The 18,947-nt window shown below is 43.1% G+C and overlaps 1 protein-coding gene across 2 annotated transcripts; it reads left to right on the top strand.

Moving 5' to 3' along the window:
- The first annotated feature begins 9,465 nt into the window (after positions 1-9,465).
- hic1 (hypermethylated in cancer 1) lies at positions 9,466-18,428 on the top strand. Of its 2 annotated transcripts, none has more exons than XM_070828846.1 (2): positions 9,466-9,557; positions 15,947-18,428. In XM_070828846.1, exon 2 carries the CDS (start codon positions 15,964-15,966, stop codon positions 18,172-18,174), a length of 2,211 nt encoding a protein of 736 aa, XP_070684947.1. In that variant the 5' UTR covers positions 9,466-9,557; positions 15,947-15,963; the 3' UTR covers positions 18,175-18,428. The 2 variants fall into 2 exon arrangements, with proteins under 2 accessions (XP_070684947.1, XP_070684945.1); XM_070828844.1 differs by lacking the exon at positions 9,466-9,557 and adding an exon at positions 11,102-11,228.
- Positions 18,429-18,947: the final 519 nt, after the last annotated feature.

Genomic DNA, 18,947 nt, shown 5'->3' with positions numbered 1-18,947 from the left:
CATTTTATTTGATTACAGTGGAAAAGTTAAAGAAAAAAAGATAATACAATCGAGAAAGACTAATGTCTTTATTGCCCATGGGGGGCAAGCTGGGAGCTCTGGACAGTTTTGTGGTAACACTCAATTCATTTCCTTCTTTACAATTTTTTTTTTAACATGTATTAAGGCAAGGGCACAATAACTGATGTGTTGAACACGTCTTGTTAAGGCTAATGGGAGGGGTGTTGTGTGCTCCGCTGGCCAGCAGTTCATGGAGAGGGGAGGGGGAATTCAATACCCCCTTGATGGAGAATGCTCTTAAAGTAACGCATGTACAAAAATGGTACTGAGTTTAGATGCGTACACTACATTTTTCCCCTGACACTATCAATTTGAAACAGATAAACATTTAGCTGTTTGGGGACCAACTGCAACGTGGTAAGGCTGAGTCCAGCCCATAAGTGAAGTGTGTGTGTTTGGCACAGGCCACCGTCAGAAGACGTGAACGCTGGTGACTTAGTGCTGTTTGGATCAGGAATGTTTTGTGGTTCCCAGTTCACTGCCACCACACTTAGTTGGCTCCCACTGCAGATATAATGGGTGAGAGATTTTTCCGTTGGATGTGGATAAAGAAACGGAAGGAGAGAAAAGGGGCAGTGAGGGAGTGAGAGATAAGGGAAGAGCCAGTTGATGTTCAGCATGAATAAAAGCAGAAGTGGTGGGAGGAAGCAGTCAAAGGAATGCAAAAAGGGGGATACATAGAGATCGAAAATTAAAATAAAAAGTTAGTGGGTGAGAGAAAGAGAGAGAGTGAAATGGAGGAGTGTGAGAGATTGAGGCGGTGAGGGCGAGGGAGTAGGAGAGCGAGAGTGGCTGGCGTTTATGGATTGCAGATGTGGCGCTATGGGGTTTTGGCAGGGGCCATGCGCGCCTGAATCCTGCACCGGCTGGGTGGCACCGGGGTGAGAGGGAGGTCACTGCACCGCAGCACACAGCCCATAAAACACTGAGAGTAGTGGGGGAGAGGAGAGAGAGAATAGGCCTCAAATACACACTAACCCAGGACTGCAGGGCAGTGGGGGTGAACAGATCACACTTTGGGTTCAAGCACGCACAGGCAAACATCCTGCATATGTTGAGTCAGGCTACCAACAAAGCCATAGGCTAATGCATAACAGTTAGCATGAAGTAGAGAGCTGATAAGCTTATCTTAAATTTAATAAGGATGAGCTGTCTGTACACACCTCCCCCAACTGTGAAAAATGGTACTGTTAAAAGGAAATTTTCCACCTCTGCACGCATTAATGCTTAATTTATTACAAGTGCTTTTGACAAGATCACAAAAGAGAAGCAAGCCAGCCACGTGTAGAGCAAAAGTGTTCACCTAATGTCTGTTGTCTTAGGTTCATCCACCCACTCGCCCATAAATTCTGCCATTTCTCTTTCCATCATCATCATTCCACATCTTCCCTGGGATGTAACAGTAGATTGTGGAGTTCAGTTACCAGAGCTGGTCGTGGCAAAAACTCACAGATTAAAAGTACGGGAAACACAAAGCATTTCTTTTCAGTGCTCTTCTGTGGAAATCACTTTCTTTCTATTTGATACCCAGTACAGCTGCAATGTTCTGGTGTTGGAGGACGAGCTGAGCGAGTGTTTGATTGTTGACAGCGTGTTGAATAGCCACTCTTATGCTTGTAATCACATTTTTTTTACATTTAAAGTACCAATGATGCTGACCAGTATCTTTAAGAGACCGACTGTACATTTAGGTCCACAATCTGCCATTATGTGCACACTGAAAAGGATAAGCTGTTCTTCTGTTTTTTTGATACTGAAATACATTTTTTTGTGAATTTACCCACCGTGGGACCAATAAAGGAATATCTTATCTTATTTTACTCCAAATTCGTCCTTGATAAAAGTGGAATTCCAAATGCAGGAATTGCAGCAGTCGCCAGCTACCACAATGTGTTAGTCGAGAAAAGACAATAAATAAGAAATATCTCGGCATAAGTTACTTACAGACTGCTGACGGCTGAAGAGAAGAGAGGTAATGTGAAGTGATGCTGTTTTAGTGCTAAGGGGGTGTGTAACATCAAATACAAAGCACATGGCTTCCTGAGAGAAATGTGTCATAAAATCAAAATATTTTTACGAATCTGTCAACAGACAACCAGAATATCATTTGAACTTACTATGATTTTGATCAGACTGACAAATCCTTCTTTAAAACAGAACCTGATGCGTATTTACATTCAGCCACCTGTTGGCGAGGGGGTAAAAAAAAATGATAGTCATGCAGAGCTGCAGCTCCAAGGCAAGGAAAAGTGTGGCTTCTGCAAATGTGCCACCTGCAGGCGATGAGGATGGCTAATGTTGAATTCTGGGAAGAGTAGGCCTCTCTAGTTAACAGTGCTATTATTAGAGTCCCCTGTCCTCATTTGCCCCCAGAAGGTCCTGCCTTTGGTGAAAAATGAAGGGGGGTCCTAACCGGAATTTATATGTCTAAACAAAATGCCCTCAGGTGGCACTAGTGTTAAAATTGCAGCAGTGTTCCTTGTCTGTAAGAGGCAACATTGACATGTCAATGCACACCTGCTGTGGTGGCTTCCCTGCCCTGTAAGAGGCACATATTGACAGGTAATACAGGTCTTACAATAGCAGAACAGCCCCCCCCCCCGTGGAGAATCTGCAGCCTGCTAAATGTGAATGAGCGAGTTTGTGTGAGTGATTTCCATGTTAGCTGCATGTTAGCATTTGCATTTAAAAAGTGCAACACAATGCTTTGATTATATTTGGATGAAGAAAAATATTCATTCAAGCCAAATAGAAATACTGCAGTAAAATGCTGTTATCTCAAAAATGCAGTTAAGTATGGCCCTCGAGTAGATTCCAACTCTGAGAGAAAGTACTGATTTTGTTGCAACATAAAACCAAATGACACCATCCAGTATCACATTGTAAAACAAACTTTAACATGCTGAAGTCGTTTTGGAAATGTGATGCTTTGTGCCATTTTGCCCATAAAAACCTTTGAGGAACATCTCATGCACTCTCCTGTTTATGTAGGTGCTGCCTGACGATACTTTCGTATAAGGTCAGCTCTGTTTTTCTCTTTCTTTTGCGATATCCTTCCTTCCCTCTCTTGTTCCCCTTTTTCTCCCCCTTAGCCTGGTCCTGACTCCCTGGTTCCTGGGGCCTGGCCAAGATGTGCGTCCCTGGAGGAGCCAGAGAGGAGGATGGAGAGAGGGGGCAGCAAGGGGGTGCTGAGACTGACTCCAAAACCACAGCTGCAGCAGCCTCTCCTCCTCCTCCTCCTCCTCCTCCTCTTCCTCCTCCTTCTCCCCTCCTCTCCTCTTCTTCTCTCCTCTAACGCCTTCCCTCCATGCCTGGCACCCTCCCCAGCTCTGCCATTAATCAGAGGGTATTTTAGTGCATGTTTGTGAGGGAGAGAGATGCTGACTGTGTGAGTGGCTAACTGAGTGTTTATGTGTATCTCTGTGTGTGCTGATAGAGAGCTGGATGGGTCGGTAGTGGTGGTATGGAGAGCAGGATCTCACAACAAAGCTGGAGAGTTCACCCAGAGAACAAAAGGGGGAGGGAGGGAGGTTGACAGACATAAAGCCTGGTGAGCAGATTGGGACTGCCAGCAACTAAAAGGAAGAGCTAGTTAGATGATCTGCAGTTTTCCAGCATCACAGGAACAATCTGAAATCCCTTCTGATTTAGATTATTCTGACATTTTTGGAGGAAGGTGTTGCACGTCACCTGCACGCGAATGTAAACGAGGCACACTAACAGTTCGTGACCTGACATGTTAACAAATCACATCACGGTTCCCTTCACGGTATACAGTCCCTGTCTACTTGCCCCCCTTCAGCCCCTGATTATCCAGGTGGGAGTGAAATCTGAAAAAAAAAAAAAACTCCACAAAATTTCCAACCTGCTCTGCTCTCACCCCCCAACGGGCCTCCCAGAGTGCTTTTCTGCTGACATCACTGCACAGAGACCTGGCAAGCCAATCTCTCTCCTGCTCTACCATTCCCCTCTCCCTGCTTCCTGCCCTGATGATGTCACACACCATATGGTTTTCAGCAGTATCGAGCCGGAAAAGAGATTTAGTTAGTGGAGAGGAGGAGAAGAGAAAAAGAGGAGGGCTGGAACAGGGCGCAGGTCGGACACAGAAAACAAAAGGTTCGCTCTTCCCCCTGAGTGTACTGCGAGTGGAAGGTAGAGGAGGTGAGGGGGCGAGAGGGGAATGGCTGCACTGTGTGAGGCTAATGAGGAGAGACCAGGGAGCAGAGACCATGCATCGGACAGCCATGTGCTGCACAGACGCCCATTGGGCTGGCCTACACACAAACACAATAATACACACATTCAAACAGAGCACTGTACCCACACTGTAGTCCAAGAGGAGTCAGGACTGAGCTAACAAGGCCACACTGGTGAATAAACCCGATGAGTGCATCTCTTGACCTCCCTTAAATTCAATATCAATAAAATGTTCTATGAAGAGTTATTTTGCAGGTATTCGAGCTCCGAACAGTCGCCAAAACCTTAAAGCGGCTTTAATCAACATTCTTACATTAAGATTGGATCACACAGTTATTTGTATGTGACAGGGCTCACTGGTAGAAATAAACCAACGGCGAATTATCACCTGACTCTGCAAAGCGTTTTAGCATCTTTCAACTCATTGTTTGGGTTTTCCTTCCTGCAGCGTCACTGTTTTGGTTCTGCATTGTTTTTGGACACATCAGGCATCTTTTTTTCAGCAATAAAGCTCCACAAACCACCTGTACGCTACCTGCTCAGCACCAAACAGTAGACGGACAACGTTACCGATGAGCTTGTGAACATCGCTGAGCATTTAGCTGCACAAGAGCCAAATGTTTCCCTCAGCCAAACCACAGCTAAAATGAGAGTGAATATTGACTTACATTCATCAGGTGGCCACAAATGAGACTCCAGTTCAACATATCAACGTATCAAGTGATATGTCAGCATTGTGTTTGCAGCTTATTGATGTCAAGGGGCTGTTTATAGTCAACGTTAGCAGATGACACGACAAAATTAATACAAGGTCCATTTAGCAGCTTTCAGTCGTATCATGTGATCTTCCTTCATTCCTAATTTCTTTATTTTCCTTAGAGTGCAAAGACAAACTGTGCCCATGATAACTCCCATCCTGTGATATGATCATAAGGTCAGAAACTATTTGGACTTGGTAAAATTGTTTTGTCAGCTTCTGATACTTTATTTGATATGTCCGACAGCCCAGAGAATGAGTTCCTGTCCATCTGTTATGAAAATTAAAACTTCTTTATTTCACTTCAGTCTCAAATACAATCAAAACCAAACAAGTTGGACATCTCCAGTATAAAATTTGATGTTCCCCTAATTGTTTTCAGCTATCTTGCCCTCCTCAGGGTGGTATGAGGAGACTGAACTAGAGCCATTGTTGGTTCAAACAAATACTTTGACATTTTGGAAGATTCGCTTATTTGCTTTCTTGCAGAGAGTTAGATGAGAAGATTGTCATCACAGAAAGGTAAATATGATTATGGAGGTGAGGGTAAGAGGAGCTGGTGGACAGATATTTTAAACTTAGGACTAGGCTGGGGTAGCTGTGTCTAGTATTTATGTTAATCTAAGCTAATTGCCTGCAGGCAGCAGCTTCATATTTACTGTACAGACCTGAGAGCAGTGTTGATCTTCTCATCTAACGGTTGACAAAGGAGTGAATAAATGTATTTTCCTCTCTTCTCTGTAAAACTCTTATAGATTGTATAGTCTTTCATTTTTCAATGTTTTTGTAAGTACATTTTCTATTTATTGTGATTCATATTTCTCTCGTAAATTCCCATTGCTGATATACCACCCTGATGATAGCAAGATGGCCAAAAATATTTGGGGAATAAAACATGGTATGGTATAAGTGTTCTCAAAACCAGAAACTATTTTGCATTCGTACATGTTTCCGTTTGTGGAAAGAAAAAAAAAAATTGAGTATTTCTGATCTGGCTCTAATCATGGCACGATAATCGTCCTTCACCAACAGATGGGCAAACTAGAATAGCGACCAAACGCACACAACAGCTCTGCTCATTCAAATGACATGCCTTGCACGCCTATGCTCTAAAGCTGTCGCAAAACTGCTCATTAGGATGAATTAAGAGAGGCCTGTGTGTAAATGTTGAGCCTACCGTTCAATTTTTGGTGGTGAAGGGAATCTGGAGCTGGAGGGGGGTGTGTCTGGTATGGTGGGGCGGTCACGGCAAGCATCTGGAGATATGTGTGGCCATGTCCACTGGAAAGAAAGAAAGGAGAGAGGGATGATTGATGAGAACGAAAGAAAGGACAGAGAGAAAAGGGCCTTGTGTGAGCAGTTAAGAAAAGTGTGGGACATTACACTCAGATGGTGAGTTTCAAGGTGTTGAGATTACTTTTAGACTGTCCTGTCTATCGTCCAGTCTTGTTCTCTCCCTGTGCTGGCAGACAGAAATGGAGCAATAATAAGCTGATTGCAATATTCGTCACTCAAAACCTAAATTGAAACGAGGTGGTTTGGACCCCAGAGACATGGTGACCCTGCAACGTATCTGCTCACAGATGTCTGAAATAGTTGGCTACACTCATTTAGAGTATTCACCCCCTCATTGTGTTTCCATATCCAACCCACAAAGCTTCTGCAAGATATATGTCATATGTAAAACCTGCACTGCTCTCACTTGGAGAAATGGTGGGAAAGGTGTGTGATTTAGTGGGTGATAGTAGACTGTTAAGGGATTTAGCTGTCCAGCCTGCCTTATCTCCAGCTCTGGTTCCTCACTGAGTGTTGGTCTTTGGGGAAGCAGACGTGCACGGTCTTCGGGATGGGCTCCCCGGGCTGCGTTTGGGGCTCAGCTCTCACAGCTTTAATTGAATCATTGCTTACAACCAACAATTTGGAGGCTTTTTCAGTTCATTAAAAGTTCAGCGTTTCAGGTTTGCTGCGCTCCAGATTTTGGTATGTTAAGTTCTATTTTGACAGGCTGAAGTTCAATGTCCAACGCAGGCCTCCGGAGGCTGATTGATTAGTGAGATAAAGTCTGTCTGGAAAGACAACAGCTGTACCCAGAGACACACAAAGAAGCAGAAATTAAGCAACATCAGTTTCTATAGCGTCATTCTTTTCAAAACCCTTTCTTCCTCTCATACATAGGTTGGACACCACTGAAAACATATCAAAAGCATTTTATTGGCCGTTAACCCTATCTGGCCTACGTATGCGCTGGCTTTGCTATCAGATAATACATCAGTATGTCTGGTCCTTAAGAGCAAAATGAGCTATCATACTTGGCTGTAAGCCCTACTTTCGCCTTGTTATGGAGGTCCAAGCAACTTGAGGCATGAATGGATGCTTTTGTGAACTATTCACAATCTAAACATTGACCCTTGACCCCTATAATTCAGAGAAGATTATGACATAGTTTGACTTCAGTAAAACCTTAATAATCAATTATTGCCACAAATTTGGATTACTGATTGTTGTTCTGTAATGAGGTATAAAATGCAGATTATAACAGAAACTTTCACCCTTGTTAACATAAAAAAAACGTTAATATTTGAACCCAATAAGATAGATAGATAGAGCTCATAATCAGATAAATATAAGTGTTTTTTGGTGTGGGACTGTTGGGTTGAAAAACACCACATGTTTTAAATGTGTGCAAATGAAAACAGAAACAAGTCTTTTTCTGTTTTCAGAGGACATTACCTACCTGACAAGCAGCAATGTGACATCACTATGTGTTACCCTAGGTGGAAAAACCTATTTTGGACCATGAATCGAAACACGCTGTCACATCCTTGATACAACATATCTATTCTCCTGCACAGCTCTGCCCACCTCTGTGAGCGAGGTTATCAACAGTTCATCAAGGGAACATGGAAGTGAGAGACAATACCGTCCTCCACTCCATCGGGCTCTTGGGGTGGCTCGGATCACTTCAATGAAACACCAGCACCTTGGACGCGGATGATTTAAAGAGGAAGAGAGCCTGCGTGCTTTATGAGATTGTCAGCTGCTGTTGTGGTCAAAACAAGCATCAATGGGCCTCAGCCTGGTAAGTGTTTCATTGGATCACATCGGCTGTCTATTAACGACCTCAGTGATGGTAGAATAATTACTTTCATCAATTCCAATCTGCGGTCTTTCAAACACCTCATGATGGCTGTGGAAAGACCTGAAGGAATAATAACAGACAGGCCCGTCTGACATAATCCATCCAAATTCAGTGGATTAAATATGTGTTAGTAGTAATGTTTATAGAAAGTCAATGACTCCTGCTAACCACAGTGTACAAAAAGAATCAAAATATACTTCTTTTTGAGATACTGAAGCCGATTAGCATCAATAAACAGACTTGGCATTTTTCTGGAGATGTTTTCACAGTCGCTTTTATTATATAAATTGAAATAATTCAGCCTTAAGTGATGGTTATAACCAAAACATAACCAAAAAATTGGCACGTGTGGTTTCAAAGGCCATTTTTTCTTTTGCATGACAGGTTGGAATGCAATTGATTTACAGTCTTTTTATTAAATACGACGTTTGTTGACTTTCTCAGTGGTTGAAAGTTTTGTTGTTGGGTACATTTACTCACATACTGTACATGAGCAAGATTTCTGAGTTACTCTAAGTCTACTTAAAAGATTTTATGCCACTTTATACTTTTCCTTCACTGCATTTCTGAGTGAAATACTATAGTTTATGCTCCACTACATTTACATCTGACAGCTAAAGTTACTTTCAAATTACAAGTTTACACAAAAAACATATAATCAGCCTGTGAAAACTGTCATAAACTAAACGTGCAGTATAAAGTTGATTAATTAATTTGCCTATCTTGATTAACTAGTACTGCTCATACGTATATACGCCAATAATAATGATCCAATAATATAATATCATAACACTGTCAGGGGTAAGAGTACCAAGAGTAAAAGTACTTTTAGTACAAGCATATTCTCCTGCTTTTGTACATTATGCAGGACTTTTAGTTGAAATTTTTATAGTGTGCTGTTACTTTTAATTCAGTAAAATATCTCAATAGCTTACTTCCTCCCATACTGATCATTCCATTGTGGAAATAAAGGATATTCATTATCAAATACCGAATTAATATGACATAAGGTGCTCACAAATTAGAGGTCATGGCTTTATTACCTTTTAATTTCCCCCACAATTCCCTGCTCAGCATGTCCTCCTCAGGGCCAATGGGACTCGCTGCCGCGGAGTGCACCATTGGGTGTCGCTGTGCGCGTAAAGTCTCCGGCGGCAGGTTCGGTCCGACCGGACCCCAACACAGTCTGAAGTGTCAGATAGTCTTGTTAACACGTGAGAAATCCAGTGTGTGGAAGCGGGTGATAGAAGAGGAAAACCGAGAGGGAGAGAGAGAGTCGCAAAAATACGCGGAAGAGAAGGTTTTGGGAGAGAGCTGGACTCGGAGGAAGGTGCGGAGGTCCTGATGAGGGCATGCCGAAAAGGAGGGCAGACGCACGGCCAGAGCACCAGACATGAGACCGAGGTAAGGCTGTGACACGGCAGAGAGGCACGGATGGCAACCACGCAGGCGTGTGATCGCACAGTGTGCCGTAATGAGCAGCCTTTAGGGGATTACGCTGATGAGTTTATTCAGGATTTAATGCAGACTACCCAATGCCTGTTCGTTTTGAGCCGATGGTGCTGATTTTCAGCACAGACAAACGCTTGAGCTTCTGGATCATATGGGGACGTCCGGCCTTAAGATGATCTGATAACCAGTAACTTCAGCTTTATTATTTATCGTTTCATCTCTGCGTTTTTAATCCTGATAAGTTGATTTAAATCGTCCAAAACACTGGATGTCGAATTGGGATGAGCTCAACGTAACGTGTTTAAGTAAGAAATGAACTTAGAATTTATAAAAAGCTACATGAAATACAATGTAACTGTTATGATACCGAAAGAAAACTAATTGGGGAAACAATTCAAAACAGCCCCCATACAGCAGTGCATTTATTACCTCTGGGCTGAGAGGAATATTTGGACATGAATCCTTTGTGAGGGGAAACAGCTTTAAGTAGGTTTGCACTTTATTTAATATAAAAAATGAGCCCTAATGTCCATGTGCAGCCAGTTTTCAGAGGATCTGTAACTGCCCATTCACAGTGCAAAAGTTAAATTAAAGTTACCTGACAGAGAGACAGAGAGACAGAGAGAGAGACAGACAGACAGACAGACAGACAGAGAGAGAGGTGTGTTTAAAGTGTTTAAAGTGGTTTTTAGTGTCCACTTAACTAGACCTGATTGTGCCCTTTAAGTGAAACCAGGGGGTCCATTAAGGCTGCAGATCCTCTCTGGTGAGGGGGGGGGGGGGTCCTGCAGGGAAGGTGAAAGCCACCTTCATTTAACAGCTTTAATGGCTTTGCTTTTAGCCAAAACGTGTACAATCTCAGAACACCAACAAATGTTTCATCATTCCCCCAAATCACACACACAAAAGAAGGAGGCAAGCAACACTTGTGTGATTGAGTTTGACTTAATGAAGTGAAGTAAAATCAAACACGGGGGGTCTTTGGCTTGAGTCTGATTCCTGAAAAGCTCTAACACACCTTGATGTGAGCAGATATTTCTGTCCTTAAACTCCTCTTTTAAGCCTTTATAAATATGCACCATATATACGGATGTATACAACAGCTGCCTGTCTCTTTAAGACGATGTGTTGAGAAGTTGAAGTCGGGGTCACTTGAAGTTCTTGCCCTCGATCTTACCTTTTAGTTTTATTATAGACTGACATCACACGGGGCGCTAAAACACTTAAGGCGCATAGAGGCTCCATTATCATCCCGGTGCGCGTTATTGCTCCGACTCAAAAATAGCTAAGGAAATTACTAGAAAAAAAATAGGAGGAAACTGATGCTGGTCTAAGCACGTATTTTTTATAGGAGGGGATGAGAAAGAGGGGAGAGGAGGGGCAGAGAGACACAGAGAAAGGAGAGGGAGGAAAGTGGGTGGGAGGACGGACCTAAGGAGCGACAAGAAATTCATATCAATTAATAATCATAAAAAAAGAGCTGGCAGACGCGCTCGGAAAACTGGCATGGTTTTTTGGAGGCTGGCAGTTCAAAGCTGAAACGTCAGATATGACTCCTGGAGACTGCTGAGATGATCATTAAGGGAGACTTAGATCGGATGGCAGAAGACATCGGGCATGCAGGTAAGAGCTGATATGCTGCACCCAAACAAGAGCAGGGGAAGAGTGACATGTAGGCTTTTATTCACCAAACTGTGCAGTGCGCGCTGTCAGAGAGGAAACGTGCTTTTAGAATTCAATCGTTGAGACATTAGCAGATATTATGCAGCGGATTTTTTTTATTCCAGTGTAAGTGAGACATCGACGAGAAAGGCTGATTTTTTTTGTTCTCCCGCATTTAATTCGAGTCGGGTGAAAACATCTATTATCTTTTTTTTTTTTTTTAATCATTAATTAGAAATACACCAGTGAGTTAGATTCTCCAGGATCAGTCTGCTATGATGGAAAATTTAGACTTCACGTCAGAAATCTGCAAAATGATCTAGAAACGTTTCGAGTTCAAAACAAGAAAAGTTTGTTTCACAGATTTTTGAACTTAATTTCTTTTTTTGGGAGATTTCAGTTTCGGGTTTAATAGTTTAAAAAAAAAAAAGAAGTGTCATTTTACTCTAATTAAACGTAACAGTTAAAGGGAACATCGATCTCTGTTAAAAAAAAAAAAGGAACTTCAGCTTGTTCAGCAATCCTGTAATAAATTAAAGGAGGAAGCAAAGCAAAATCATAAACTCTCTAAAACAGACCCATCACTTGCGTGCAATAATGACGCCTTTGAGCTTAAGAATATTACTGAAATACTTGGGGTGATTTTCAGCCCGTGGTTTCATGGTTTCCCCTCATAAACGCCGAGATTTTACGTCCATGCATGAAAAAAGGTGCCTGTCGGTGCTGCTGACAGGTCTGGAGACTGGAGGAGTCCGTATAAGAAACAGCTGTGTGATACACCTTAAAGTACGATGGGCTGAAAACGGGCAGCTTCTGGAGGCGATTTAGGGCTCTCGAGGTTGAGATAAGGTTTGGGGGGGTTTACGGAGAGAGAGGTGGATTCACTCGTGATTCGGTTTACTGGACAAGAAGTGAGGAGTAAAACAGATTAGAGAGGCGCAGAGGGGCCGGAGACGCACCAAGTCAGCAGGCGACTTAATGCTTTGCTTGCAAAAGGCGACGTGAAGTAGTCTGATCAGATATTAGGCAATGATGTTAAAAAAGAGCCCTGATAAACCGCTGCAAGCGAATAAAACTCACATGCACGACGTTTGATTTAATTGTCAAATAGATTTATAGCAGGCCTGTGCTGATCGTCAAAGATTAGTGGAAGAAATTAGAAATACGTGACGCAAATAAAATGTTGCCTATAAAAAAATAGATCAATTTGCTGTAAAACCTGCGAGATATTAAATTATTTCAATCCAAATAAATTATTTGTGTTATCATTACTATGTAACATTAACGTGCCTGTGCGTGATCTCCTGTTTAAATGCACTCAACATGCAGAAACTGTCTCTCTCTCATCTCCGACAGTATTTCATAAGTGTGGGGTGACTTTTTCACTGCGCAGGAAACTGACAGACTCTCATGATGTTTGTTGACCTGAAAGCGACTGAAACTCAATTTCTTCACCTCTCGTGGGTGCTACTACTCGATCTACGCTGCAGGATAAAAGTTTTCTTGACTTACATGTGTCAGATCAGTCTGTTGTTAAACGCCTTTTAAAGCTCCTGTGACTGTATCTGCATCTCCTGAGGCCCCAAAATAACAACAAAAATAAATAAATAAATAAATTAGCCGGATTAAAGTCATATAAAACTACAGTAAAATATTCTTTTGCAACTTTACACTGAGGCTGCACTGCGGCGCTGCCTCATAAATTGAACATGGACTGTATGTGAACATGGTCAAATGGGCTCTAAAAGAAACAGGGCGACATGAGCATGGACAGCAAAATTGAAATGAGAGAAAATTAAATGTCAACACAACGTTTTTTAAGCAGATGTGTTTATGTGACTGCGGCTGCATGGAGAGGTAGGACGTTTAGTCTCTCGCTTCACCCCAAACCACAAAAGTGACAAAACAGACAAATCGCAGGAGCAATGAATATTAATCTAATGCAAATAACCGAATGCCATCGCCATTAGCTACATCATCATCATCTAAGTTTCCTCAGCATGTTGCCGGATCGTTAAAAAGAAGGCTATCAGATGAAAACAGCCATGCATCCCAGAGGGACTCCAGGAACCTCTCAGGCGATTATACAGTAAAATGATTTAATTCAGCCTGTTTAACAAAACAAACCAAGAAAGCAAACTGGTGTGCAGACTTTGTGTGTGTTCACAGGAGCATTACATGTAGCAGCCTCGTTTTAAGGTGTGCTCTCTGACTAAATATCTTCAGGGGGAAATCATAGATGCTTTTTCTAACAGGATACAGTGAGCTCACACATGCCCTCCAGATCAAGAGTTTCACAAAAGAAACAACATGTTTTACTGTGATCTTTCACTTTTTTTGCCATTATGCTACACCAAACAGCGAGCTCAGGTATTGTAAAAGCCAAGTTGTGCTATAGCCTTTCAATAGAGTCATTCCAATCCTTACTGTCTTGACAGGACACCTACCGCCACTTTGACTGTTGTTACCAAGAATGATTTGTTATATGCGCAGCACGTTGCAGGTGCACAGAAATGTTGTTTTGTGCATGAGATTTTTTTTCTTGCATCACAAAAAAGTTATATAAAGATAAGCAGAAATATGGATTTGAACATCTGTTTTAGAAAAAAAACTGTCTTCATAAATCAGGTCATAAAGTCGGCTTAATCCACTGTCCGGCTTTGTGATGCAATTGAACTGTGTCGCCTAATACGGCACTGCAGACCGCCTACACACGAGAATGTACACTGACTGTGTGTGTGTGTGTGTGTGTGTGTGCGCGTGTACACAACGTGTCACCATACTCCACGTCCTCAACGCAACGGAGACTCTGCAAAAGTTCTGTAAGTTGTGGAAAGTACTCGGCCTATTCCTCATATCACTGTCATCTCTAAACACGCTGGATCTGACCGATGTTGAAATTTATCGTAAAATATGGCTGTTGACTAATCAAAGCCAGACAGAAACCAGAAGTGGAAACACTTAAGATGACAGCAGGGGACACAGAGCGTAAACTCACCTATACCTGCCATACCTGCATTTTTTTAGAATAGATATTTATAATAAATAGATACAAGTCATGCGTGTGGATATGAGGGCAGGACCTTTTAAAAGAAAAATCAAAGATGAAAATGAAAAACGATTGTATTTAAATGATTTTCTTTCATATTGATGACTGTTTTCCACATGACCACCAGCTGGATGTCATACTAATTCTGACTTTTCATTTTCCATAAATGTGATGACATTTTCATTCTGATGTTATGGGCCTGATGCTGAACATGCATTCACAAAAAGACACCACTAAAATTATACTAAGAAGTGACTTTGAGTTTTAGGGGTACACAGTTTTAGCAGAAGTGCACTCTAAGAGAATAAAATAGTGACATCATTTCTTTGGTTCTTCCAGAGTTTCTTTCCAGATTCTCTAGAATTCCATATCAACTCATTTGTCAAGTTTTGTTAAAAAAATAGATTTCATACTTCCCTATTCTTGTGCTGAGCGTGTGCACTGAATGAAATAAACAAGAAGTGAATGAGCTGGTGTCAGGAAGACCATGATCAGACAGATGACATGATATTTATTTAGTTGCTTGTTTCCCATCAGCGAGACTAAGCCCTTAGGGACTGTTTGAGACGTTTAATCTCATAAGTAAACTATCCTCAGATGCCACTGGTTGAACAATACATGGTGTTTCATGCATGCAGCTGATATAGTTTATTTTAGGCTTGATGGAACAATTAGTGTTGATATTTGAGTGTGTGTGTATGAATGTGTGTGTGTGTGTGCGTACATACGTGTGTGTACATTAGATCCCTGGAGCTCATCTCAACAAAAAGTGTTGAACCATGTAATGTTGATTTACATCCCATGCTCTCAGTGTTCCTTATATGACAGGGCAGAAAGAGGAGCCGAAAGACCTATCTGTTTTTGGACGTGTCCCTCTCCCACAGGTTTATACCTGCTGTTCATCATACTTTTGAAGCGTTCATCCCTCGCTTTGTTTAAAACTCTGCACACCACTTCTGGAATACTTTATCAGGAAGCCAGCAGTTACAAAATATACATCAGCGCTTCTCAGAATTTTGCTCTTTCTCTCTTTTTGCTCGCTGCAGAGGAAGTGAATGCGTAGACTTGAGTTGCTGATAATGAGAAAACCACTGCACCTTCATCAAAAGTTCACTTTTACCGAGTGGCCTTCGTGCGCACTTCCAACACACAAGTTTTGCAGTCTTCGCATGTTCCATCATGTAGAATCTATGAATTAAACATGATTATGTAAATATTTATGGCATATATTTAAAATGAATTAGTGAGCAAGGCCACAAAATGTAATAATAATACTGTATCAAAGTGCAATTAAATTACATGATGTGTTTCAAGAGAAAACCTGTTATTAATTAGTTGATCTAATCAATTCTCATAAATGTTTACGTATGCAGAGACTATTTTTATTTCCATATCAGTCTTACAATTTTCTTTAAAAATATTTTACTTTTATTTTGGCAATAAAACCTTTTGGCGCTCAAATATCAAATATATTTTAATATAGTCTGATGTGTACATCATAACTTTTGTTTGGTTACTTTTATTAAATGTATCAATAATCATTCTTGTGATGCAGAGAACTACACATTGTTTTTTTGTGTGTCAAAATGCTGACTGCCGCATGATGTTTTACAGATATCTGTTGTTTCAGGTGGCGGACTGAAGACGATGCTGGATGCCATGGAAGTTCCAAGTCATGCTAGGGATCTCCTCCTGCAGCTCAACAGCCAGCGAACCAAGGGCTTCCTGTGTGATGTTATCATTGTGGTGCAGAACGCCCTCTTCAGAGCTCACAAGAACATTCTGGCTGCCAGCAGCCTCTACTTGAAATCTTTGGTGGTCCATGACAATCTCATCAACCTTGACCACGAGATGGTGAGTCCAGGGGTCTTCAGGGTCATTCTGGACTACATCTACACAGGCCGCCTTAGTGATGGCGACCCCACTTCTCCCACTGAACCCAATCTAGGGGCTGTCTTGGCAGCAGCCAGCTACCTTCAGCTGCTTGACTTAGTGGCTTTGTGCAAAAAGAAGCTGAAAAGAAATGGCAAGTACCCTCCCCGCCCTGGTCCTGCATTTATGCCCTATGCAAAGATGGGGCCCAACAGTATGGGTTTAGGGAGTGGTGGAAGGTATAGGATTTCAACTCCTGTCATTCAGTCCTGCCCTCCAGGAGGAATTTTGAATAGCCATGCAAACCGGGCACCACCACTAGAGGAGCTAATTCCCCATCGACTAGCCATTCATGCTGGGGAGCTGTATGCTCCCACCTCCACCCAGAGCTCTCAGGTGTTCCCCTCCCTGCAGTCAGCTCTGCCTGCCCAGCTTGGGCGCTCAGCCCACTCTGAGAGAAACTGCTCCCCCAACTATGGCCTTGATCTCTCCAAGAAAAGCCCCAACTCCCAGTCTCAGCACACACCCTCTCACCCCCATCTGGCAAACACTCACAATGATGAGGAGCGAGACGGGACTCTGAGCGAACGAACCAGTCCCATGCAGGGGACAAATGGAAGGGGCTTCCCCTCTGAAAAAATGGAATTGACTGACCAGCCGAGCTCCCTCACCCCTCCGCCTTTCCCCCATCTCAATCAGCCTCTTGGCCCGCACCTCCCCCACCTGCACCGTTCAGGCTCCCAGGGCACAGATCGCTACCCATGCCCCCCCAGCCCTGACACCCCCACGGAAGGTGGAGAGGCAGGCAGAGAAATGGGCAACATCTACCGCTGGGTGAAACATGAGCCACTGTCATACACAGCTGAAGACGACGACGAAGATGAGGATGAGGAGGAAGGAGGTGAAAACGGAGACCGGCATCATAATCACCACAAAGCTGGGGAGGAGAGTGAAGGAGCTGACGACAAGAGCGGGTCAGGCACGGAGGAGACAGGCAGTAGTGAAGGCCGCCCATCCCCTCGTGGAGCCCTGGGGAGGTTCCACATGCCGTATGAGCCAGAGAGCTTCGGGGACAATCTGTATGTCTGCATTCCCTGTGACAAAGGCTTCCCGAGCTCAGAGCAGCTCAATGCACATGTGGAGACGCACACAGAAGAAGAGCTGTATGGCAACTCTGGTGGGGAGATGGGAAACAGCAATAACAGCAGCACCAAAAACATCAGCAGTAATACAAATGGTTATGGGAGCCTGAACAACAGCAACAGTTTGAACAGTCTGTCCCACCTGGAGACCAAGTCCAGCCAGGGACTGAGTTCAGGGGGCATCGGGGAGATGATCCGACCCTACCGCTGTTCCTCCTGTGAAAAGTCCTACAAAGATCCAGCCACTTTGCGTCAGCATGAGAAGACCCACTGGCTGACTCGGCCTTACCCCTGCAGCATCTGTGGCAAAAAGTTCACGCAGCGTGGCACCATGACGCGCCACATGCGTAGCCACTTGGGCCTTAAACCTTTTGCCTGTGACTCCTGTGGCATGCGCTTCACCCGCCAGTATCGCCTCACTGAGCATATGCGCATCCACTCTGGGGAGAAGCCCTATGAATGTCAGGTGTGCGGAGGAAAGTTCGCTCAGCAGCGCAACCTCATCAGCCACATGAAGATGCACAGCAGTGGAGGGACTGCGGGGGGCCTCACCTCAGATGGGAAACTGAAGCTGGACTTTGCTGAGGGCATCTATCCTCTGAGTAAATATGCAGCAGAACATCTGGGGCTGAAGCAGGAGAAAGCCAATGAGCTCCTCATCCAAGCCCAGCAGCAACTGGTAGCTGATGCAAAGGTCATGGAAAGCCTCTACCCGCTGTCAAAACTGGCCTCGGAGCACCTGGGCCTCACCCACGACAAGATGGACGTCCTGGGCCAACCCCTCCCCCCTCCCCCATCAGCTCTCTCTGACACCCGCACCATTGATCGTTACTCACCCAGCTAAGACCACATGATCTGTATAAATGGCAGTCACTAATAGGTCTGTGTGCACACACAACTTGCAGTATTCAAAAGCCATTCACCTCAACTCAGTATCTCCTCTGCACCTCAGACTCAGGCCAAAAAGGAATTGGTCTGCTAATGCACACCAAATGTGTAGACTGTAAGTTCCTTTATATGCATCTAATGTGTCTTAAAGTCCTCCTTTATAAAGGAGCTCTGTGCTATTCCGTGACCAGGGGACACTCACTCAAAGAAGTACAGTTTTTATGTACAATGTATGCAAACAAACATTTAAAGAATTACAGCCATTGAGCCAAAGTGTCAAATTGAAAACCAAAATGAAATTGTTTTATTTATTTTTGTATTGTGGTGAAACCCAAATAGAAATGGTTGCAAGGACACGTTGCAATCTGACCCTAAACGGTTGTGTACAAAAAATGAAAAAAGCACATAAGGACAAGATTCAGGGTTTTGGTCCAGACCTGAGCGGAACTTTTACCAAATGAATAAGCCAACTCTTCTGGACTTTAAAGTAATGGGAGGATGTGTATTTTTTTTTCTTTTTTCTGTTTTTTGGGGTACTGGACAATTTATGTATCTCACTCTCCAGCTTCTCCAAATCGTGTTCCTGCTTCCCAAGTCGCAAGGAAATGACTGAACGATAAGAGCAATTGCTTCAGCATTTTGGTAATGTGTCCTCTGCTTTATTTTCTCCACATTTTTTAAGGTAACCCACTCCCCCACATCTTTGTGTGAATAAATGCTCATGCTATG

The sequence above is a fragment of the Pempheris klunzingeri genome, chromosome 4 (genome assembly GCF_042242105.1).
Source record: "Pempheris klunzingeri isolate RE-2024b chromosome 4, fPemKlu1.hap1, whole genome shotgun sequence".
In the NCBI taxonomy this organism is placed as follows: Eukaryota; Metazoa; Chordata; class Actinopteri; order Acropomatiformes; family Pempheridae; genus Pempheris; species Pempheris klunzingeri.
This window is presented reverse-complemented; position numbering and strand designations above follow the sequence as displayed.